The following is a 24,742-nucleotide window of genomic DNA, read 5'->3' on the forward strand; positions in this document are numbered from 1 at the left end:
CCTTTGTGCTCAGGCCTAAGGAACTGGGGTCCAGATTCAGGGGGAGGGGGGATTCGGCATGTCCCCATCAACAAGAAGGGGGGTCTCTTAGGGCTGGCTTCGGGGAAGGGGCGCTCGGGGAGTCCTGGGAGGGGGGGGGCGGCGGGAGTGAACAGGGGTTAGGGGCTCCTTCAGGGCCGGAGAAGCCAGTGCGCGAGCCCAGGGATGCTGAGCCCAAGGCTGGGGGAAATGGTCCCAGGGCTGTCGACGCGGCTCCGCCTGCCAGGGCCCCGCGCGAGGCCTCCCGCCCCCCCCCCGCCCCCCCCCCCCCGCTTCACCGCCTTCCCCGGAGGCAGGTCTGCGGCTTGGCTGCGCGCTCGCTGGGGCGGCGGGAGCCGGGCCCGAAGCCGGCGGGCCGTAGGGCCGCGCGGAGGAGGCCCCGGCGGGCGGCCTCCCGGCCTCCAGGCCTCCCGGCGCGCCCGGCCCCGGCTCGTTCCCGCGGCGCGGGCGGCAGGTGCGGGGACCCCTCTCCCGCCGAGAGCCCCGCGCCCCGGGCGCCGCCCCGCCCCGCCCCGCCCCGCCCCGCCCGCGGCCTCGCCATGCCGTCCCCGGAGGAGCCGCGCCGCGCGGGGCCCGGCCGGCATGGACTCAGCTAGAGCCGCGGCGGGCGGAGCGCCGAGCCGTCGTGGAGGCCGCGGGCAGAGGAGCGCGCGCCGCGCCGCGGGGGCTGTGCCGAGGGGCCGCCATGGGTGCGGGCGCGGGCGCGGGCGCGGGCGCGGGCGGCGGGCTGCGGGCCCTGCTGTGGGGCGCCTGCCTCTGCGCCCTGGCGCGCGGGCAGGAGGCGCGGCCCGGGCAGGGCGCGGCCGCGGGGCGCTGGCGGCAGCTGATCCGCTGGGAGAACAACGGGCAGGTGTACAGCCTGCTCAACTCGGGCTCCGAGTACGTGGCGCCCGGGCCGCCGCGCCCCGACGGTAGCTCGCGGCTGCTGCTGGCCGGCGCCCCCCAGGCCCCGGCGCGGCGCGGCCCCGGAGGCCTCCGGCGCAGGCAGGCCCCGCCGCTCCCCGCGCTCCCCGCGCACCCCCTGCAGCCCCTGCAGCCCCTGCAGCCCCTGCCCGGGCGCGCGGGCTCCGACACGGTGCGCGGCCAGGCGCGCCACCCCTTCGGCTTCGGCCAGGTGCCCGACAACTGGCGCGAGGTGGCGGTCGGGGACGGCGCGGGGCTGGCGCGGGTGCGCACGGCCGTGTCCCCGCCGCGCCACGGGGGCGGGGGCGCGGGCGCGGGCTCGTCCGTGGCGGCCTCGGCCTTCGCCGCCACCTACCGCCAGCAGCCCTCCTTCCCGCAGCCGTTCCCCCCGCCGCAGGCGCCCTTCGTCGGCCAGTACGAGGCCTACGACCCCGGGTCGCGCAGCTACGACCAGGGCTACGTGTACTACCGCGGCGGCGCGGGGGGCGCGCTGGCGGCGGCGGCGGCCTCGGCCTCGGTCTCCGCGGGGGGCGCCTACCCGTTCCCGCCGCGGCCGCGCTACGAGGACTACGGCGGCGGCGGCGAGGAGCCCCCCGAGCTCCCGCCGCAGACCTTCTACCCCGGCGCGGAGCGGCCCTACGCGCCCCCGCCGCCCGCGCCCGCGCCCGACGGCCTGGACCGCCGCTACGCGCACAGCCTGTACCACGAGGCCGCCGGCCCCGAGCTCGCCGCCCCCGACGCGGGCCCCGCCGCGCCGCGCCTCGCCTGGCTCCCGCCCTACGCCCACGCCGAGCCGCAGCCGCCCTTCCGCGCGCCGGAGCCGCCCTACCTGCCGCTGCGCAGCTCGGACGCGCCCCCGCCCGGGGCCGAGCGGGCCGGCGCGCAGCAGGGGCGCCTCAGCGTGGGCAGCGTGTACCGGCCCAGCCCGAGCGGCCGCGGTGAGTACCCGCCCGGGACCCCCCCCCCGTGCCCCCGCGCCCCCGCGGCCTCCGGGGCCCCCAGGCCCGCGCGCACCCCTAGAGGCGGCACCTGGCCGGGCTTGGCGGGAGGAGGCCCCTGCACCTGCAGGTGGGGGTCAGCTGGGGACAAAGGGAAGGACGCTCTCCCCCTCCCCTGCCTGCCCCCCTCCCTTGTTTCAACGGAGTAGGGGGGCATCTGCCACCCGCCCCCCGCCCACCCCCCTCCGCAGCGCCAGCCTGGCAGGGGGAAAGCTGGGTCTCGCTCGGGGTGGGTGCGCTAAGGCCTCCCGGGGGGATGCCCCTGGACGTGCAGCAAAATCCCAGCCCCTAGCATCTGTGAGCTTGGCCCGCGACGCGCAGGAGGTCAGGGGGGCACCTCGTGGCCCAGGCCGCAGTCCAGACTGAACAACAGGACTTCCCTCGGGGAGCAGGGGGGACACTGCCAGGGCCAGGCTGGCCAAGCTAGCGAGCGAGGCACCGACCCCGGGCGCAAAATTTAAGGCGGATGTCAAAAAAAGCTCAGGGATCAAGGAAAGTGACATGCTAATGCCTCTTGGGTCAAAAGTCATGCAAACGTCTAAGAAAAACCTGTGATGAACAGAGTAGTATCCCGCTTTCAAGCACAATTAGTAACCGAGCCCCGCCGAGCGGTGCGGGAGCCAGAGGCGGACTGATCCTGTACTTATTTGAAATGTTGATTATTTTGTTCCGTCACAGATTTTTCTGGCCACCGATTCTGAGTTTTAAAAAGTGTTGCTGCAGATACTACTTCTCTTGGCTACTGGTTTTTATTTTATTATTATTATTATTATTTTTTATGTTTGGGTGCCCAGGCCCATACCTCGCTCAGCTCAGCTCAGCTCGCTCCTCTCCTCTCGCTCAGCTCAGCTGCTCCCGGGAGAGCCCCAGGAGGGAGCTGGAGACGGCCTCCCTCTGGCGTTTTCATTTTCAGCGGGGGAGAGGGTGGGGATGGATGCAAAACTGTGACCTGGTCTTGGGAAGGCCCAAGCCATCCGTACGGGAGAAGCCCGTGAAGGGACAACCCCGTGAAGCGGCAGCTTTCCTCCGGTGGACAGCTCCACACATGCTGTGGCAGACAGGCTTCCGCACTGAGGGCCCCCGAGTGGCCTGGCCAAGGCTAGGTGGCTATTGCAAGTCCAAAGTCAGCTTCGATCAGGGTTTTCCGTTGACCCCTTCGGGCTGCAGTCACTGCCCCAGTTCTGTGCTCCACGCCAAGGTTGCTGTGCCAGGCGTACCAGGTGAGGGCTGAGCCCGGCAGGGCCCAGGGGGTACAGGCACAGCACCCCCAGCCTTTGCTCCTCTGCCTGTGTGTCCGCTCAGGAACTGCTGCCTTGTCTCTAGCCACACTGACCTGGGTGAGAGGGTGCTGCTTGGGGGTGGGGGTGGGGGAAGGGCTGCTGGAACCCAAGGCTAGGGGAGAGGTGTGCCCCCACTGGTAGCACCCACTCCCTCACATCCATGGCATAGCACTCAAGTTGGGTGCTGAATCCCACTTGGAGATTGGGACAGGAGCTAGATGGGGGGGCCCTGCTGTGCTCTGATGAAGCATGCGTCCTCCTGCCCACTGTGGCCTCCCCCACATCTGGGCCTCCAAGAGATTTGCTCTTGGAGGGGGCTACAAGCTGGGCACCGTCCGCTCCTAGAGCTCCTTGGAGGAGAGGGCAACCCATATATGGGGTGCTAAGCTTTCATGAGGCTTTTCTTAGGATACTCGACCTCAAAGTGGGGCTCAGTCAGAAGGGCATGGGAGAAATCTGAGGCCTCCAATGCCCCAGCACTCTGGCAGAGCTAGGCCTGGGACTCAGCACCTGCGTCCCAAGCCAGTGGGTTTTCTAGGGCCCCTCTTTGGCCTGACAGTTCTTAAAGTTCAGAGGCGACCGGCCAGGGCAAGGCCACGTCTGGAGTGGGGGTGCTCGGGGCTTATCGGTGTCTCTGGTCTTGCCCCTGAGCCCCACCGTTCATTTGGGGTTAAAGGCATTTTTGCTGTTGCTGGTAAGCATCAGATCCGGCCCCTGGTCTGGGAGAGGCATAGCAAAGGGGACACCTCAGTGCTGTGATGGGGCAGGCCTGCAGGGCATGAGCCATGGGAGCCCAGATAAGGGGCCTCCCCAGGTGGGGGCTAGCGGCCCAGAGAGGACTTGCCAGAGGAGGAGGGATCTGTGCGTTGCTGCAGGTGACAGCCATCAGCACCCTCCAGGTGCTCCTTCCCCTGGTCATGGAGGGGATGGGGTGGGAGGTAGGAGGGAGCGTGGGGGTGCAGGCTAGTTTGGGGCCCACAGAGAGACCAGAGAAGGAGCAGTACTTTCTCCCCCATCATTGATTTCCCCTTCCCACCCTGCTAGGCCCAGACCATGGAAAATCCCCGTTAAGAGAGGGCCAAGCCTTGTGCTTGAGCTCAGACCCCCAGGCCCGGTGTGGGAGTCCAAGGCAGATTCTCTGGGACTGACCTCATTCCTCCTGGCCACACACCCAGGGGTCTGAGGCTGGGTGCTGGCAGCCCATGTGTGTGGGCGTGGACGTGTCCTCACAACACCAAACACATGTGCGCTCCGCCCACGTCCCTCCATGTTTGGGCAGTTTCCAAGCGTCTGTCCAGAGCCCGGTTTATTCCTCTGGCGCCTGCACCTTCTCCCTCCCACCCAGGGCTGGGGCTGCCCAGGCCTCCTGCAATACCACTGTCTCCAGCTCTGCAACTTGTAACTGGAGAGAAGACCAGGAAGCAGAGGCCCAGAGAGGGTCACATACTTTGCCTGGCTCTCAGCAAATCCGGGCCGACGCCTGCAGGGTGGCCCAGGGCTTCCAGGCCTAGGGGAGGCCTAGCTGTGCCCCCTGCACTGTGCCTCTCCCTCCGCCGTGGCCAGCCCCACCCTCCCCGCCTCCTGTGCCTGCTCCCGCCTCCCCACTCCACGGCCTCTGCTTCTCTGAGCTGGTGGTCTTTGGACTAAGAGGACTACTGGTCCCCGAAGACCACAGCTCTTCCCCCAGGCTCCCCCTCCTAGCCCCGGCCTGCTTCACCGGCGCTGGCAACCCCGTGGAAAGCAACATGGAGCGGCCCCGCTGGCCATTGTCCCAGGGCATCGCTGATGGCTGTGCCGGCCTTCCCTGGCCTGGTCCTGCGTCCCCGTCCTCCCACGGCCAATCAGAGCCCAGGACGAAGCCCTGGCTGCCTCCCCCCTGCTCCCCTGCTCCCAGCCTCTCCCCGGCCAGTCCCTCTACATGTGGGGCAGATAAAGCCTTGCAGTGCTGGCCGTATTACTCTCCTGCTCAAGAAAGTTCTGTAGCTCCCGAAGGCCTTCACCACAAAACAAACGCCTTAGCCTACTGCTCCTGAAGCAGAGGCACCTCCTTCTCTTCCTCCCCCGTCTCACCCCTCCACAGCCTCATGGGAACCAGGCTGCTCCCCGGCCTGGATGTTTCACCTCCCTGCACACCCAGCAGTGTTCCCAGCACACTCCCGTCTCCATCTAGCCGCTGCACCCAAGAAGCCAGATAGGACCCCCTAGTCCCTGAAAGCAGCCCTGGCTCGCTGTCCCCGTCCCTGTGCCTGAGCTAGCCCCTGAGCCCCTCCTCCCCTTCTCCAGGTAACCTCCCTGCCGCCACAGGGCTTAGAGTAGATGCAGGGAAGGACAGGAGCCGGCCTCTCCCCAAAAAGTGTCCAGAGTTCCAGCCTCAAGGCGGGGATTAGAGTAACGAGCCAGCCCTGATGACCCTGGGAGGACCCACATGCCACCTGCCCTGCGAGCAGGGTGGGGCAGGCTGAGCACCTCAGCCTCCTCCAGCAGTCCCCCAGGCTTCAGTTTCCCCAGCTGCAACCAGGGGAGGGGGGATGACACTAGCATTTATGGGCACTTTGCACATCACTGCCCTTAATTCCCGCCGCAGCCCCGAGCCGCTCCTGTCTTTGGTCCCATCTCATAGATAAGGTGACAGGCACAGCCTCTTGGTGGTGAAACCAGGTGGTGCGTCTGCATGACCTCCGATGCGGAGTTCTGACCACCAGCAGAATTTTGTTTGACTTTCTGTATTCTTGCTTGTCCTACGCACCTCATTTAGTGACTCCTTCATTTGGTAACTAAACAGGTACTTGACCGTCTGCTATGTTCCAGGCACTGGTTATGACAGGGTGAGACGGGACTGAGGATCTGCGAGGCTTTGGAAGCAAAGAGTCCCTTCCCAGTGGGATGTTTGCAAAGACTTGCCATTCTCACGCCAGACTCCAGAACATTTATGTCACAAGCCCTTAGCACGCTTCCTAAGTGTCTTCCTCTCTTCCTGGAGCTTTCCGAGGAGTCACTTAATCCCCAGGGCAACCCTAGGTACTGTTTATCATCCCCGTTTTGCAGATGAGTAAACTGAGGCCCCCAGAGGTTAAATGACTTGTCCAAAGTCACCTCGCTGGTGAGTGGTAGAGCCAGAATCACAACCCGGCCTCCCTTCTTCCTTCCTGACGTCTTGGCTGCTCCTTCAGAAGGAAATGGAGTCTTCAGGCCGAGGAAACTGTCTTAAAGGGTCAGACCAGTTGTGGAGACAGAGGGACCTGGGTCCCCTTCCTGCTCCCCTGTTTGGCAGTCGAAGGTCACTAGTGTCGGAACAAGCCAGTGTCCCTGGCAGCCTCATCGCAGGCAGACTTCCTGTCTCCTCTGTTATCTGGTTGCAGAGCCACATCCTCTCTCCCCTGGTCTCAAGCTGCACCATCCCTGCAAAAAGAGACGGCTCCTGTCTTAAATAATAGTCATGGAAGTTGGTATTTCTCGAGCATCGACCGTGCACCCGACGCTCTGCTAAGCACGGGATTTCTGTTTCCTCGTGTAGTGCCCCCAGCAGCCCCCGGAGGTAGCCGGTCCTGTGGCCCCGGCGGGGCTGGGAGCCAGGCCGCCCCTCTGCCCTGCTGGACCGCCCCAGCCTCTTGCTCCCGCCCCTCGGGGACGGGGTGGCTCCTTGCTTCTCTCAGGCCTAAACCCCCTGGAAAACCAGAATTTGGACTTTTGCCCTGAGTTTGCAGGCCTCACAGGCCTTTGGGGTAGTAGCACCAGGCTGTTGCCACCCTCCACCCAGTTCTGGCCTCTTGTCCCCCCTCCTCCCTCTCTCCTAACCCTAGGGGTCCCCATTTCAGCGCCCTCTCCTCTCCGAAGGAGAGGTGTGTGCACGGGCGCGCACACACACACACACACACACACACACACACTGCGCCAGTAGCCCCAGCCTGAGTCCATCCCACTCCTGTCCGAGCCAAGAACACATGGAAAACTCCCCAGGGCCCTGCTGGAATGGCAGGAGAGGAGGGGGAGGAGGCGGGTGGTCCGCGCAGGCAGCCCACACCTGCTTCCAATTCCCGTGCCGGGCATTCCTGCGGAGCGGCAGTGGCTCAGCCAGGCCGTCGGCTCGGCCGGAAGGCGAGGCCGGGTCTGGTCCCCCCCTGCTCTGACCTAACAGCCTCCTTGCCACAGGCAGCTGGACCCAGAGGGCCTTTCTGTGTGGATTCGGGATTACCGGGCGGCGCCAGGCCTGGGTCCCTGCCCCCACCCCCCTTGCTTGATGGGCACTCAGGAACCGGGCCTTTCAGTGTCACCTAGCAATGGGCTGGTGCTGGTGTCAGAACGCCTGACCAGGAAGGGACTCGGGTCCCAGGGGTCTTTGCCATCAAAGCCCCAGGAAACAACCCGCCCTTCCTCCTGCTTGCAGACCAACTGCAACCGTGGGTTTTCCAACCCCAAAGCTAATCCTTTTCCAAAAGAAAGGCCTTTTGGAATCCGCCTCAGCCTTTGCTGGATAATGAAGTCTGCTCACGCAGGCAGAGGCCACCAGACCCTGCGGGTGTTCGCGCCTGTGCGTGCCAGGGCACACAGGTGCCAGGCCCTAAGCTGCGCACGTAGAGGTCAGGGAGGCCCCAGACCCAGGCCTGTCCTCCCCCGAAGTCTCGGCCCGGCAGCCAGAAACCAGGTTACAGGTTTCAGGGGCCTAAGCGCCCACCACCAGCTCACCGGCCTCTCTCCCACCTGCTTTGCCCCCATAGTTGGCGGGGGCAGGCAAAGGGCAGTCCCTCCCACCCCCTGGGGCTCTCCTCTGGTTGAGGAGAAGAGATGGCATCTCCGGAGGAAAATCACCCACTCCAGAACTATTGAGGGCCTTATTGCTTGCCCGGCGCAGTCTAGACCGGAGTATTAGCGGGAAGAGACAAAACCCTTGCCTTTGGGGACATTGTATTTTCCTGCCTAAACATAATAAATGCGGAAATGACAATGTGGTAAGGATGGTGGGAAAATAGAGGTAACTAGAAATATGGCGTGGATGGGGAGGGGCAAGGAGAAGGTTGCATAGGTGGTTAAGGTAGGCCTCACGAAGGGGACATTTGGGCAGAGAGGAGGCCAATGAGTGAGGCAGGCAACAATCAGGATGAGCATTCCAGGAAGGGGAAACCGCCAGTGCAAAGGCCCTGAGGCAGGGATTCCCTGGGGGTTTCAAGTGTATTCAGGTCTGGTTAGAACAGAGTAGAACTTGAGCTAGGGGTGTGATAGGAGGCAGGCCAGAGAGGCAGCAGGCCCTTAGAGGCCACTAGGAGGACTTTGGCTTTTCCTCTCCCTGCGTTGGGGAGCTACTGCAGGCTTCGAGCTGAGCAGTGACATTTGAACAGGGTCCCTGACTGCCGGGATCGGCAGCAAGGAGGCAGGTGGGAGACGGAGAGGAGGCTGGTACAGAGACACAGGCAGGGGTGACGGCGCCGCGCAGGGCGCTAACAACGGAGGTGGTGGGAAGCCCGATTCAGGATCTCTTCTGGAGATGGAGCTGTGATGGGATTTCCCGATGGCTTGGACGTGGGGGTAAGAGGAAGACAGGTCAGGCATACCACGAAGGTTTGTGGCCTGTGCAGCTGGAAGGAGACAGGTGCCCTGAGCTGAGATGGGAAGGCAGTGGGCTGAGCAGGTTTTGTAAGAAAGATGAAAGTTTGAGTCACTGGGAAGGGCCTGAGGGGCTGGGAGGGACCCAGGGGACAGAAGCAGCCACAGAGGCTTCAGGAGGTAAGGGCTGGGGGCACGGGGAACAGAGGGCAACGGGTTCGGGGGCTGTGTTCACAGCGAGGGGAAGAGCTCAAGGGAGTGAGAAGAGGGCAGCAGACGGGCTTGGCCAGAGCCGAGGGTGGCTGACCCCCCCCCACCCCCACAAAAGGTTCAGCCCAACCTGCTTCCTGGGCAGCCTCTCAGCTGAACAAACACTCCCAGATCCCCTGCTCAGAGTCGGGGCCCAAAGACTGGACCCTGCAGGGGTGTGTGTGTGTGTGTGTGTGTGTGTGTGTGTGTGTGTAAGCGAGCGGAATTCCAAGACCAGGCCCCGTGGCATCAGACCAGGACAGAAGAGGTCTGGTGTGCTAGGGAGCGGCCTCCTGACCCTTGGGCTGTGAGGTCTAGAAGGCCGGGTGGAGGCCAGACCACAGGCCTTAGCGGGCACCCTCAGAAGTCTGGGCCTGGCCGCCTGGCCTCCTGGCTGCTCACAGCTCCTTTGCCTGGGCTGGGGGCGCCCCTTCATGGCAGGACCAGCAAATCCCGCAGCCGCCCCGTCACACAGGTGCGGGCCAGGCCTGACAATTCAATGTCCTGATGATGAGACGAGGATTTCCCGGGGCTGGGGGCTCAGCCGCCAGCTCCCACCCTGGAGGCCCCGTCAGCTCCTCGCGGTGCAGGGCGAGCCCCTGAGCTCTCCCTCTCCGCTTTCCCAGCCTCGCTGCTGTCCCGTCCCACACATCTCTCCCAGGCCGCCACCGGTTTCTGCTGGGCACCGTGTATCCTCCAGCCCCAGGCTCAAGAGATTAGGGCTATTTTGCATTCCACTTCTGGAGCTGGAGGCCTGGGGAGGATAGAGTTCAAAGGAGCCGAGGTTTATGGAACCCACAGGACGGGGGAAGCCAGGAGGGGAACAGGTGAGGCGTGGGCAGGTGACCAGGAGGTAACCACAGGCCCTCTGCCCCGGTGGCCTCCTGGAGCCGCTGAGAGGGAGGGACCAGTGTTTTCCTGGAGCAGGAAGGATTTAGGTCAGACAGCTGGAGGATTGCCGGGCTGCTGAAGTATCTTCTGTAGAGGTTCTAAGAGGTCCTGGGCTCTTGCCTGAGGCTAGGGAACAGACTGAGTAGCTCCTGAAAAGTATTTTCATCTCCAAATGTTTTTGGAGCCACAGAAGTGCTCGTGGGCAGGTGAGTGTTCTCTCTCTGGCATCCAGATGGGGAAACTGAGCCTAAGAACACTGGGGAGGTTGGATGAGATGGAGTCTTTCCCGGAGAAGGCCCTAGCCGGGTCCTGCCTGGGAGGAGGAAGACAGGCCTTGGGCTGCAGGCTGACATGTGGGCCAGCCTGGGGTGGGGAACGGGGCAGCTCCTGCGCCCCTTATGAAGGGGCCCTGGGTTCCCACCCCCCACCCCGAGGAAGCTCCAGGGATGGAGCCGGAATGCAGACTGCCTTGGTTCTGTGTCTTCCCAGGCCTGGAGGGTCTGATGGGGCCCCCCTCCAAGGCTGCCTGCAGAATGGCCCTGGGACCCGATTCACTTACACCCGGAGCAGCCTGCTTTCAGCCATCCCAGGGGCCTTTACTGCCCGCTGCCTCGGTGTCCCTGGTCCAACCCTGGCCTAGACTATACAGCCTGGATCTCTGTGTGCCCAACCCCCATGGTCAGCCCTTTGTTTCTGGGGAAGAGTGCCCCCCAATAATGGTTACTTGGCTCTGACATTAAGGTTCCAGTTCATTCAGTCTCTGCATGTAGAGAAATGTGGGGTCTCTGGGAGACGTTCTCATTGGAACCCACTTTATAGAGTCTCCAGTGCCAGGTCCCAGGGCTGGATGATGCCATATATTCTGGATAAAAGATTCTAACCCCTCCTGAAAATTACAGCCCCACAATGGAGAGTTCTCCTGGCCTTCTGAGTAAGCCTTACCCTCTCTCGGGGGTCTTCCTCTTAAAATGCATGCTTCCTGGGTTGGGGGATGAGCACATGATGCAGCTGTAGGTGCACTTCATGTAACATGGGCCTGGAGGGCCTGGTCCTAACCCCTAACTCCTAAGCCAGATACCGCAAACCAATCCCCTATCCCTACATTTGCAAGCCCCTGTCCAAGCCTTCCCTTGAAGGCAGGGAGGGTGCCCTTCTACCAACACATGGGCCCAAATCCCAGCCCCCTGGGGCTGAGAGCCCAAGCCTGGGGCCTGCTGTGGATGGAATACCTCCTAGGAGAGCAGGTGGAGGAGGAGGCATTGTTCCTTCCCTGAGAAGCCCACCACCTGAGGGAGGGGCCTGCGGTTCCCAGGGACCTCTGCAAGGGATCCCCTCCTCTAATGGGGTAAGGGGGTCCCAGCCTGAGCTTCCAGGGCTACTCTCTTTTCCAGCGACTTCCCCCACTGTGACAGAGGTGGAGCATGGCCACGAGGAGCCAGTTAGGGGACTCCTGTGATGGTCAGAGAGAACAGAACAAAGAAAATAAAATCATGCCAGGAGTGATCCCATTTAGGTTCTAGAAAAGGCATAATTATCTACAGTGATTAAGAAGCAGATCATTGATTACCTGAGGTGGTGGAGGGGGAAAGGGGGATTTACCGGGAAGGACAGGAGGGAACTTTCAGGGATGGTGGAAACAATACGTAGCTTGATGGTGGTGATAGTCCCACCGCGTATATTATTTGTCAAAACTTAAAGTGTATGCCTTAAGTCTGAATTTGTCTGTGTGTAGATTATACTTCCAAAAAGTTCATTTTTATAAAAAGAGTCTTAAAGGGAGTCCTAGGAGGGGGTGGGGAGCCTCTCCTAGGGCTGCCCTGACTCCCTGTGTAATAGGGGCAAATTCATCACCCTCTCTGAGCCCTGGTCCCTGCAGCACCTCGTGTACCCTCGTGCCTCCTACGGGACAGGATGCAGAGCGCACTCCGTGGTTGGAACAGAAAAGTATCAAGCCACTAATCATTAAAGAAACCTAACAGACAGGCCCATGCGACAGGGCAGTCCGTCAGCCCCAAAGCCTGGAGGGTTGCCCGCTAAGGGGGGGTGGGGGGGACCTGGTCCTTGCCTTCAGGGAGTGCAGAGTCTGGGGGGAGTCGACCCAGGTAAATAAGACGAGATCTAATTCTAAATCCGTACAGATCTAGTGGTGAGACCGAAGCCTGTGTGGCCTGGAATGTCGCTACCAGTCAGGGAGGACTTCCTGGAACAGGAGGTGAACCTGAGATTCCTCAGCAGTAAGAGGAAGGTGGTCATCTATGGCCAGGGCCTGGACCCCCGTTGTGAGGGGCAGCTCTGAGGGGTCTGTCGCTGGTTGTCCTCCAGAACCCCTACGTGTAGATGCTGCAGATACCCAAACCCACCCACTCCGTTACAATAAAAAGGATTAATGAGGTCAAAGCAATTCCTTAAAAACAGTTCTTTTTTTTTTTTTTTTTTTTAAGTTTTTATTTATTCATGAGAGACCTAGAGAGAGAGAGGCAGAGACACAGGCAGAGGGAGAAGCAGGCTCCATACAGGGAGCCCGAAGCGGGACTCAATCCTGGGTCTCCAGCATCACGCCCGGGCTGAAGGCGGCGCTAAACCGCTGAGCCACCCAGGGTGCCCCAAAACTGTTTTAAGTACAAAGGTTTGTTACATAATCTGGAGACCGTGAATTTGAGGTTCAGAGTTGTTGTAGGTAAAAAAAAACCCTTAGTACGTCTGGCCTCATGTAGGGCCAGGGTCAGGGCTCAGTCATGGGCCCGAAGTACCTCTCGCCTCTTTCGCAGCTGGTTCTCCTAACTTCCCTGGACGGCACAGCCGGCTCATAGAATGGCCTAGAGAGGAAGGGTTGGGCCAGAAAAGCTTTGAGGAGCCATCTGTGCATTGTTTATTGAAACCGGGCCTGGGGTGGGGGAGGCAGGCCGGCTGGTGCCAAATAACTGGGTCTCATGAGGCTTCAGGCCCAGCTAACCCACCCCCACACGTTGCTGCGGGAAAGGCGCTTTGATGATGGGGAAAGGGACCTACCGGTCCTTTCTTCCTCCCCTCCCCCCACCAGAGGCTTCCGGGGACCAGAGGGGGAGAACCAGCTTGGCAGCGAGGTGCGCCCTCGCTTTGAGGGCCCAGGGATCCCTGGGGAAATGACTGCAGGCATTCCTGGAGCTTGAGTAATGGGACCTAGGCTGGCCAAGACGGCCCCCCTCAGCCAGGAGCCACCTCATCCTCACCCACCCTTGTGCTCCAAGCTTCCTCTTCATTCCGAGTAGGTGACATCACATTGGCGGCCTGGACCGGGCTCCTGCGTGGGGCCAAGGCCCGGGGCCAGGGCCAGCTGAGCTGGGGTCTCGGAGCCTAGGGGATGCGTGTGTGTGAGGGTCAGCCTCACCTTGGGCTGAAAACTGAGCAGAGTGTCTGGGGAGCAAGAAAAGGGGCTGGAATCCTGCCTGTGTGACTCCCTGCCCGCACCTCACTTGGCCCCCAAGAACCAAGGGCTTGAAAGAAATTGAAAAGCAACCTATGGCCTCATGTCCTCGCTTAACGGCCAGAATCCCTGAGGCCTGAGGACGAGGGGACAGAGAGGCTCCAGGCTCGCGAGTCCGCGGCCACACGGGGGGAGAGCCCAGGGCTCTGGAGGCCCCTGCCCACCTACCAACCTGCGAGGCCAGCAGCCAGATTGGATGGTTCCAGTGCAGAGAGGGTCTGGACACCTGAGTTTGGTTTCTGCTGATTCCTAATACCTGTTCCCTGGGGCCCGCTGATGCACAGAGACCGGGGAAGGGCAGGATGGCCAGGGCGCTGGCCCTAGCGTGGCCTGGGGAGCAGGTGACCGCAGGGTCTGAGCAGACTCCGGGCCTCTCAGCTTGGAGGCCAGAGGAGGCAGCCAGGGGAGAAGAAAGGAATCCTGCCCTGTCAGCAGCCTGTGCTACGGATGTTTCCCCGCTGCCCTTCCCTTCCTGCCCGCCCCGCTTGTGCCAGCCGACATTCACCTGGCTCTGCCCGTGAGGTCTCCAGGATCCACTTGGGGCCAGAGCCCAGGGCTCTCCCGGTGGTTCGGGAAGCATGCCGGCCGCAGAGGGCATCTGGGGGCTGGCGCCCAGAAGCCTGGGGAACGAGGACATGGAGGGAGTGCCCGGGCCAGGAAACCACTTGGTTCACGCAGCCCTGCCTCCAGGCCCCTGTTCATGCTGCTCGCCCCGCCAAGCATACCCTTCCCCCTTCGCCGGCTTTCCGGACTCCACCCTCCCTCCCAGACCTCCCTCGTGTCCCAGCTCCTCCAGGGGGGCCTCCGAGGCCCCCGCAGCACGGAGCTCCAGGAGTAGGTCCCTGCTCCCCGAGCTCCCCGGCCCACACCTGAGCCCAGAGGGAATAGTTGCAATCACACCCCTCGCTCCGGTGAGGAGGCTTCTTGGGGGAGGCGACAGCCTGTGTAGAGGGCGGAGGGTGGCGGAGGGTGGTTGAGGTCGGGGAGATCTCTGGGCATTAGCCGCGGCCAGCCTGACGCCCCTCGACGCCAACTCTTTCCCCCTCCTCCATCTCTCCTCCATCTCCAGGTCTCCCCGACTTGGTCCCGGACCCCAACTACGTGCAAGCATCCACTTATGTGCAGAGAGCCCATCTCTACTCGCTGCGCTGTGCTGCGGAGGAGAAGTGTCTGGCCAGGTAAGGGGCAGAGGATGAAGTGTGGAATGTGGGGACAGTGTCTGGGAGGCCCCCAGAGCCCGTGCTCATGCCAGCCAGGCTGCCTCCAAGCCGAGTGACCCTGCCCTCTTCATCTGGGAGTCTCGGCTGCTGCGGGGAGCCAGGAGGGGAAGGCAACAGGCAAGCGTTTCTGTACAGGTTACTATACAGGGAACCTCACTGTGGTGTTTAATCTTCACACCAGCCCTTTGCAGGCAGGTAATTGAAGAGCAGAGAGGAGCTAAGGCCTTCCCACCCTGAGCTGCCCCCAGGAGAAGGTGCTCCCACAAGGACCCAGGGAAGCTCAGTGGGGGAACGAGCCATCGGGACAGAGGGCAGGAGCATGGCACCATCGCCCCGCAGGACAGATGTGGCTCTCCAGCAGGGGCAGGGGGCACCGGGACTGAGAGGCCTTGGGTACGTGCGGCAGTCGGGACGGGAAGGAGACCAGTTGGCAAGACCCCAAGGAAGGAGCGAGGCCAGCTCTGCTTTATCCCTAGGCGACTCTGCCTCCTGCAGAGCTTGCTTCGGAATTGATTAACCTCGAATATTCTGTTCAGATACATATGCTTTTGGGACATCTCCCTGTGCTCAAAGAATTAGTTAGAGATTACATCGTCCCGCCTCATTTGTGGACGTCCCTCCACGTTGGAGAGCAATTACTTGCTGGCTTTTTTTTTTCTTTTTTTTTTTTATTCTTTATTTACTTTTACTTTTCAGTATCTGGGAAGCCCTCTGGAATCTCAACATTTCCCCACCCAGCCCCTCAGAGTAGCTCGCCGCAAGGCATGGTCTATCCATAACAGGACAGGGCGCTTGCACCAGAATGTAGCTTTGCTCGCTGCGTCCTTGGCTCGGAGTGCCTTGCCCTGATCGTGGGTAACCAAAGCCGCGGAAAGTGAGACCGCGGATAAGGGGGTGCAGCAAAGTACTCAGTGGGCCTGCGCATTCAGTTCTCCCGTCTCAGTTGTCCCTGGGGCAGAGCATCATGGTCGTGTCCTTGTTACAATCCCTCCAGCAGGGAGCACCTCACGGCCTCCACGGCAGGCCACCGAGGCTGAATTTTGAGGGGTGTGAGTCAAAGCCAGAATACGGCCCCGTCTTCGTGGAGCATCCTGTGCGGATGGGCTGGAGAGGGGAGGCAGCCGGCCCCGGTCCTGGGCCTCTGGGGAGTGGCCCCTCAGGCGCCCCGATGACAGGAGCCAGCCGCAGGGAGCGGCCGAGAGCTGGCTCCCGGGCTGGAGCTGTCGGGGGAGGTCAGGGAGGAGAGGGCAGCGGCGGGGCCGGGCTGGGAGGCCCAGCAGGACTGCGGCCGGGGCGGCAGGGCCGGGCCCCCAAGATCACCGAGAGTCCGGAGCGCGTGGGCTGGGCCGAGCCCAGAGGAGGGGAGGGCGCCCCGCCAAGTCTCCCCGCGAGTCTGCGGCCAGCTGGGCCCAGACCTCAGGCCCTGACGGGTTCCCACGGTGTGCGGAGCCGAACAGAAGGGCAGGATTTGACTGAACAGGGGGAAGGAGGATGTTTTGCTCCAGCCCAGACCCAGACAGATTCCAAGCCTCCCCCAGACGAGGCCAAGGGCCTTACGTCCTGGCAGCCGACACTGCCTGTTGTGCAGACGTCCTCAGAGAGAGCTAATCCCTACAGCTGGCCGCCTGCTGCCTCTGGCTTCAGGACCCAGACCGTAGTGAGTGCCAGGGAAGTGCCCCTGAGGCCGGCCAGGACAGCTGTCGGCATCCTCTGCGGAAGGGGAGTTCAGGCGGCCCCCCGACGTGCGCGTGCGTGTCTCCCCTCGCTGCTGCCCCTCGCTCCTCTCTCCCTCCCTTCCTCTTCTCACAGAGCCCGTCTCAGTTGGGAAAAAGGGGTCAGCAAGGACACTGGGAGCAGGCGGTCTGCAGCAGGCCCGTGCGCCCTGAACAGGCAAGGGCAGCTCCTGGTCCTGCTGCCGTGCGGTCAGGGAAAGGCGGCCTGGTCCTACCGACCCCGTTCAGGGGGCATGTGGTGTCGGGCTGGGCCACATGGATGAATTCAGCCACTATGACCTGCTGGATACAGCCACAGGCCACCCATTGTTAGAGTTCACAGGCAGTCAAGACTTGTCTCAGTGAGGCAATCAGGGCAGACTTCCTGGAGGAGGAAACGAGTTAGACCTAGGAGGCTGGGTGAGATCTGGATCAAATGAACCGCTTGGGCACACGTATGGATTACCAGGGCTGAAGTCGGCTTGAGAAACAGTGTTCGAAGCCAGAACCCCCGGATGGAGGGGAGGGACACTGGAGAGCCCAAGCCTGTTTCTTGGGCCCACACCTGAGACGTGGCGTACTTTGGTCAACCGTCTGGGCTCCGTCCAGAGGAGGGGCCGCTTGTCCAGAATCTCCTGGATAGGGGCCACTTCTGAAAAGCCCTCCGAAGATTTTGCTATGTCCCCACGCCCCAAGGCCATCCCCAGCTGAGAATCACCTGCGGGTGTGACTGTCCTTGTCGGGCCAGATGCCACTTCGGAAAGACCTCACTGGTAGCTGCCGGCACCTGGTGGAGGCCACAAGGGAGGGGACAGCCAAGTCCGTGTGCTCAGGAGGGACGGGGAGGGGCCTGAGCTTTGGCCACCGTACCGGGAGTCCGTTGTGAGGCTCTTCAGGCACAAGTGGGCCCATTCTGGGCATCGGTGTCACAGTCCCCGGCCTCACTCCTCTCCCCACCTGTCTCTGCAGCACAGCCTATGCCCCCGAGGCCACCGACTACGATGTGCGGGTGCTGCTGCGCTTCCCCCAGCGCGTGAAGAACCAGGGCACCGCAGACTTCCTCCCGAACCGGCCGCGGCACACCTGGGAGTGGCACAGCTGCCACCAGTGAGTGGGGCCCCTCCTGTGGGCCCGGGGCCTCGGGGTCTGAGCTCCTCCCGCCGGGAGTGCTCTGGGAGGAGCAGGTGCTGCTGGGGCACCTGTGAGGTATTTTGTGCCACGGATCCAGCACTAGGGCGAGAGTCCTTTAGCAAAAGCTAGACTGCAGGATGCTCGGTCTTACGGGATGGAAATGCCTAGAGTACAGGGAATTGCCCAAGGGAGGCTAGCGCAGATGGGAGCCCAGAAAAGAAATGTGGGGTCCTGGGGAGGTGCTCCCCCAGGGTGACTTGGCCAGGTGGGGAGCACCAGAGATGGCGCTCTGGGGGACCCAGGGGACCACGGAGCCCCGGGAGCCCAGGGGGGACGGGAGGCCGTGCCACAGCAGGCTCACCAGGGCCAGCTCAGGAACCCAGGGGTGACTCGGCCCCCTTCTCTCCTCGTGTCCTCTGCCCCCAGACATTACCACAGCATGGATGAGTTCAGCCACTATGACCTGCTGGATGCAGCCACAGGCAAGAAGGTGGCCGAGGGCCACAAGGCCAGCTTCTGCCTGGAGGACAGCACGTGTGACTTCGGCAACCTCAAGCGCTACGCGTGCACCTCTCACACGCAGGTGCGGCCAGGGAGAGGGCGGGGCGGGCACTCGGTAGCACCAGGAGGGAGCCCTGCCCAGGGGAGCACTGAGGAGCCCCACGGCTCCTGGCCCTTCAGCCCAGTGGGAGCCAGGGTCTTCTCATCAGCCCCCAGGCCACCACGGGCCCTGGGGAACTGCCCACACATCCCTCCCACCCCCCAGCACAGGCCCCTTCCTGCGTGGCTCCCAGGCGTGGCTGCCCATGGAAAGAAAGGAACGTTCCAACGAAGTCTAGATGGCACAGTGTTCTGCTGCCCGTTTGTCCACCCAGATCCCCCTTTTCTGGCAGTCGGTCCAGGCATCCACAGAGTGGATCTCTTGATCCATTCCTCCAGCCCACTCTCCCAGCATCCCCCTCGTCCAGGCCAACCCACCTGGCTGCTCTGCGCCCCTATTTTCTCTCTGGTGCATCCACCCAGCTGGCTTAAGGAGGGAGGCTGGAGGGGCACAGACTGCTGGCGTGGCCCTGGGCGGCTGGGGAGTGCACAGCACCGCAGCCTGGACCCCTGTCCCTCCTCCCAGGGCCTGAGCCCAGGCTGCTATGACACTTACAACGCGGACATCGACTGCCAGTGGATCGACATAACGGACGTGCAGCCCGGGAACTACATCCTCAAGGTGGGCCTCCTGGTCTGGGGTGCTCCCTCCTGCTGCTCCTGTTGCTTGGGCTCCGTGTCCCTGCCCCTGCCGTAAATGCTCCAGCCTCTAGGGCCCTCGCTTCCCCAGCTGCTGAGCACAGGCGCTGTCCTGGACCTCACGGGGAGCTCTCCTCTTGCCTTTGGAGGCTCTGGGCCTCAGGCAGGTAGAGCCTCTCTGGCCACAAAGACAAGCAGGAACCTTTGGCCCAGGTGTGGTGATGGAGGAGGTAGTGAGGCTGTCTTCCCTAGGTGACTTGGGAAGCTGTTCGGTGCACCCACGCTCCCCCGCCGTGCCACCTGCAGGAGGGGAGGCTTCGTGCCATCTGGAAGAGGGCGCTGGCGCTCTCTGAGAGAGACCCCTGCAAAGCCAAGGGCTCCTGTGACCGAGTCCCCTCTGGCCTGAACCGCTTCTCCAGTATGCTCACCCCAGTGCCACTTCCCTTGGGGTGGGGTGGGGTGGAGCCAAGGAGAAAAGCATGTTCAGGACACACAGCCCAACGTGGTACCTCCACGCAGGCTGCGCACGGCCTCACCAGGGGGCCGATCGCTGCCTCCTCCTCCGCACAAAGCAAGGGCCGGGAACCGCGGTGCTGGGCGCCCTGGGCCCGCCGCTGCACGCCCGAGAGAAGCAAAGACCGAGCAGTGAGCGGTGAAGCCAGGCTGGGGCAGCCCTTTAACCCGCCTGAACACGGCCGCCGGCAAAGCTGCATTCAGAACGCAGCAACCCGGACGCCCCCGGTTTCAGCCCCGTCCCTGGAGCCTCCCAGGGAGCTCGGCGGCCAGGGGCCAGGTTGCCGGGGGTATTCTTTTCCTTCCCTTGTGCATCCACTCGCCAGACCTGTACAAAGGCCCCTCTGGGTTCCAGGCACCAGGGATTCAGGCCACATAAGTCCTGCACAATTCCTGCCCGTGGGGAGTGTGAAGGATCTAGAAGTGACACGTTCTTCGGTGTTCTGCAAGTGTGAGCCGGGTGTGGCCCACCCCAGTGAGGCACCCCTCTTGCCAGTTAGTCCAGCATTGAAGGTTACACCTGGGCCATCATCTCAGTGAGAGTCGGCGTCTCGGGCTCCAGGGCAGGGGAGGCCACCTGGTAGCCAGCAGCCCTGCCACGGCTCCTCTCGACGGACGTGTGGCGAGAGGGTCCCAGCTTCAGACCCGGGAAACCAGGCTTCGGGTCCCCGCGCATCCCTCGTTCACCACCGGGGCAGTGATTCAGCCCCTCTGACCCTGAGCACCCCACGCAGGCCCCAGCTGGCCTGGGCTCCGGCTCTGGGGAAGCTTCCCATCTTCCGATAAGATCTGGTGACGTGTTTTGTTGACTACAGGCTGTATCTCTGGATCAGTGTATCTCTGTCTCCGTAGCTCTTGGTCTCAAGCGGTCTTTCTCCGTTTCCCGGCCTCCTCCATGTCTGTCTGTCTGCACCCCCACCACCCTCCCTGCTGACCAGGTGAGGTGTGGCCCCCTGACCGGATCCCTTCCTCCTCAGGTCCACGTGAACCCGAAGTATATAGTCTTGGAGTCTGACTTCACCAACAATGTGGTGCGTTGCAACATCCACTACACAGGTCGCTATGTTTCTACCACAAACTGCAAAATTGTCCAGTGAGTGCTCACCCACCACCCTCCCTGCCCCAGCCCCTTTCCTACCTGGGGAGTGGGGGGGGGGGGGCGTACCAACCACCCACCGTGCCTGCACCCTGGGTCACGCACAGCTGCAGTCAGGCCCAGTCCACAGCCAAGCAGGTGGAGCCCCATCCGTGCCAGCCTCAAGCCGAGTGCTCCCAGGGGGGCTCCGGCCACAGGGTGTGGACCTGGGGCTAGATTGTGTGGCTCCCTAAGCGTTCTCAAGTGGGAACCAGCAGGAGGAAGCAGAGTTGGGTGGGGGGAGGTCTGCAGCCTGGTTCTCTGCCTTCTTCACCTGGAACATTGGGCAGGTCGCCTCACCTCTCTGAACTACCTTTCTCAACAACAAATTAGGCCCTTCCCACGTAGGCTTGTGAGGTTAAAAGATCAAGGCCTGGTGTTGGAGAAGCCTTCCCAGTGGTGCTCAGGGAATGGCAGCTGTGTCTCTGTCAAATCAATTGAATTAAACAGTCCCAGATTAGCCCTGATTCTGGTTGGAATGAGCCGTCACCAGTGCCTGGGCCCAGTTGTACAGGCAGCTGAAGAACTCTGGGCCAGGCCTTTGGCACACGGCTCTAGGGCAGGGCCCTCAGGTGCCGTGTCCCAGGCTGCCTGTCTTCAGTCTGTCTCCTGATTTCCCACATGAAGTACTTGCGGGGGGACCCTTTGAGTTGCTCAAAGCAAGTCTTTTCCATTAAAAACAAAAACAAAACAAAACAGGAGTAGTCTTGGACTTCAGTCCATCAGCTGCGGGACAAATGACAGAGATTTCAGGGCTCGGAGAAACAAAAGCATATGCTTAGGAATGATTGACAGGTATGAAGTTTAGCCTGTGACCAGGCTCAGGGCTCAGTGTGTGTCCGAGGTCGGGACTCAGCGTGTGACCAGGCTCGGGGCTCAGTGTGTGATGGGGTCAGGGCTCAGGTCAGGACTCAGTGTGTGACCAGGCTTGAGACTCCGTGTGTGTCGGGAGGGGGCGGGGGGAGATCTGTGTGTGACCAAGGTCAGAGCTCAGTGTGTGACCAGGGTCAGGGCTCAGTGTGTGTCGCAGGGGGAGCTCTGTGTGTGACCGGGGTCAGGGCTCAGTGTGTGTCCAGGGCCCGGGTTCAGTGTGTGACCAGGGTCAGGGCTCAGTGTGATCAGGATCAGGGCTCAGTGTGTGTCCAAGCTCAGGGCTCAGTGTGTGTCCAGGCTCAGGGCTCAGTGTGTGTCCAGGGTCGGGGCTCAGTGTGTGTCCAGGGTCGGGGCTCAGTGTGTGTCCAGGCTCAGGGCTCAGTGTGTGACCAGGATTAAGACTCCGCGTGTGATCAGAGTCAGGACCCACTTAGAGACCGCCCTTTCATCCTCAGCTGCCCCCACTAAGCTGACTGCTCACACACCACACACACACCCCACCACTACTACCACCCTCTGTATATTAAAAATGAGAACAGCAGCCTCTAGTCTAGAGATTAGATTCCTCCTAAATCGAATTTGATCAGAATTGTCCAGGTCACAGAATACGTCTAAAACAACTGACTCCTGCCCCATCCCTGGCAACTTGGCTCTTTTTAGGTCTGACTTTCTAACCTCCCTCCTCAGGGCCTGTCTCATTCAGCCATTCCCAATTCAGGGGTCACCTAAATGGTAGAGGGTTTCTGGGAAGCAATTCTGTGGAAGGAAAAGGAGGAAGGAAAGGGGCACACGGCAAAAAGGGGGCCAGGGGTGTGCACAGAGGCAGGGAACCACGTCCCTCTCTTGCCCATCCCGCCGCTGGGAAGGGTGGGTTGAAACAGCATCCCGCTCCCCGGCCATGCACGAGAGAGGCCCCCGACAGGCCGGGCGGAGAAGCAGCCCCGTGCCCCCTCTGGTCCCCTGGGGCCTGCGGGCCAGGGAAGGCGGAGGCCCTTCTTTCCAGGCCCTTTACATAAGTGCTTGGAAAGGCTCAATCAAGACTTATTAGGGCGTCTCTGGTACCTGACCACAGGCGGGCGGCCGGGCCAGCGCACAGGAAGCTGGATGCAGTGTTCCCAGAAAGGCCACGGGACTGACGCCTGTGGCTTTCGATCATATTTCTGAAAAGGAGGAAGGAGGCTTTTTTTAAAAGTACCGAGTTAGAAAAAACAAGAAAGTGTTTCCAGACAGTAGCAGCTCTGCTAATGGCCTGGAGGACAGGGGGCCAGGGGAAAGGGTGGTGCTGAGACGGCCCCTGCGTGCGTGGCTGAGGCCGGGACACCCTCTCCTGGAGGCTGGGGCTGGGGGCTCCTCCCCAGCCTGCCCTCCCTCCATCTGGGATCTGGGTCCGGGAAGGGCATCCCTCCGCCGGCGACATGGTGGCCAGCCTTGTCTGGGCTGCATGAGGGGCCTGCCCCAGAGCCCGCCACTGACCCACTCTCTTTCTTTCCTTAGATCCTGATCTTGCCGAGGAGGGACAGACGGCCAATCTCCCCCACTTCCCAAAGCCGGCCTGGCTCCCCAGGAAGCCTCCCGCCAGGCCCGACCTGGCCCAAGGGGCCCAGCCCCCACCCCAGGCAGGGGCAGCTGGAAGCCACAGGCATCCCTCCCTGCCGGCCTCAGGGAGCAAGCGCAGACCGAAACCACAGGGATTCCGGATGCCAGGCCCAATTTTGTACTTAACTCTTCTCTACAACGTTGTTTTGTCGGTTGTTGGTTTTTATTTTTTATATTTTGGCCATATCACAGAGCAAGATCGCCCAGGCCTGGGCTGAATAAAACAAGGTTTTTCTACCCTGTGGTTCTGCGCTGTGGCCTGCCGCCGGGGCTGGCCAGGGCTGGGTCGGGCTCAGGGGCCGTCCTTGGGCCGCCTCCTTCCCCTGGCGGAATGGTGGGGGGACAGCCACCACCACTACTCGACCAGGGGGCCCCCAGCCCCGCAGTGGTTTATCCCAAGGCCAAGCCCACTGGGTGACAAGGGGCCCCGCGTCCCGTGGGCAGGGGGCGAGGCAGTGTGGGGGGGCAGCTCTAGCCCTTCACCCCTGCCCAGTCCCCCCAACCTGCCCTCCTCCTGCACCGACTCTGCCGGCCACCCCCGCTTCACTTGCAGCCTGAGAGCCTCCCGATGCCGGGCCTGTGCTGGGCCTGCGGTCAGGCTTGCTGTCCGGAGCTCACATGGTGCTCCCCATAGCTGGTGCTCCCCGCAGCTGGCCACACAGGCCTGGGGGGGTGGCGGAGCCTTTGCTGCGGCGTCTCCCGGGAAGGGAAGCGCAGGCATCTGCCTGAGTGAGGCTGAAGGGCACGGAGAGGGGCCCCGTGGCTGCCCGCCCCCCCACAGCATCCCTGAGCCCTGGACACGGTTGGGTCACCTCTCCTCTTCCCCTTCCGTGAGCACCCACCTGGCCCTGCCAGCTTCCTTCCTTCCCAGGGGATTGACGTGAGTGAGGAAGGGGAGGCCTGGGTCTAAGCACCAGGGCTCTAGGGGCCAGGCTCGTGTTTGTTCACAGGCTCTGTGACTTTGGGTAAGTCGTGCTCTGGGCCTCGGTTTCCCCAGTGGAAACATGGGAATGCCCTGGTGCGTGGCCCACAGGCCGACCTGGAGTGCCCTCCAAGGAGCCCTGGGTGAGTGCAGGCTGCCCCCCACACATACACCGCTTTGGTTCTCACGCTATTCGTGCCTCGATGCCTGGCAGCAGAGGTGGAGAGGGAGGGCTTCTTGGAGCCAAGCAGCTCCTCCAGAAGAGTCTCAGCCCGCCTGGCTCCTCCAGCCCAGTCCACAGGACGGAGCGGGGCTGCAGCCCCACCTCCCCACGGAGTCGTGCTGGGCGCCAGCTCCTCCCTGGCGCATGGTGCCAGGTGCTGGGACCTCGCCACCCTCCATGAGGCGCTGGAGGACCGAGGAGGAGTGTGGGCAGGTGCCCGTTATCCGGGGGCCCCCATTCTGCTGTGGCCTCGCCCTTGTACCCCGCGGAGATGCTGTCCTGATTCCGGCCCTGCCCCCTCCTCTCCAGGTGCCCCCCCCCAGGTGAAGGGGGGGTCTCAGACAAGAAGGACCCTATGAGGTTGAGTCACGAGTCCCCAGTTCCCAGGTCAGGCAGCTGAAGCCCAGCATGGGAACTTGTCTGAGGCCACAGGTGAGTTCAAGAAGGATCCGGTGCTGGAAGCCATGCTCTAGGCCCCCGTCCGGGACCCGGGGCCGGGTGTTGCTGGTGTATCTCCGGGGACAAGCCGTGCCTTCAGCTCAAGGCTCCCGGAGGCACAGGGCTCAGGGGCCGGGGGCTGCTTGCTCTCCCAGGGCCAGAGGGTGGGATCACCTTCCCTGCCGGAACCGAGAAAAGGTGATTCATCCTCAGTCCCCGTCCCTGGCAATGCTTGTGGGCCCCACCTGAGCCCGGTACTCGGCCCCATACAGGCAGGACCTTCCAAGGGCAGAAGGGAGGCTTGGCGGCCAAGCCATCTCCACCCCTGCCTCAGCACCTGCCTCCAGGGTTCCCCAAGCCAGAGGGGCCCCAGCATCAC

At 62.5% G+C, this 24,742-nt stretch overlaps 1 protein-coding gene across 1 annotated transcript; it reads left to right on the forward strand.

Annotated features, from left to right (window-relative positions):
- Positions 1-228: 228 nt before the first annotated feature.
- Positions 229-20,273, forward strand: LOXL1 (lysyl oxidase like 1). Its single transcript, XM_038579893.1, has 7 exons — positions 229-493; positions 594-1,880; positions 14,431-14,539; positions 17,263-17,400; positions 17,851-18,007; positions 18,551-18,646; positions 20,154-20,273. Exons 1-7 carry the CDS (start codon positions 229-231, stop codon positions 20,271-20,273), a joined length of 2,172 nt encoding a protein of 723 aa, XP_038435821.1.
- Positions 20,274-24,742: the final 4,469 nt, after the last annotated feature.

Source organism: Canis lupus, chromosome 30, assembly GCF_011100685.1.
Source record: "Canis lupus familiaris isolate Mischka breed German Shepherd chromosome 30, alternate assembly UU_Cfam_GSD_1.0, whole genome shotgun sequence".
NCBI lineage: Eukaryota > Metazoa > Chordata > Mammalia > Carnivora > Canidae > Canis > Canis lupus.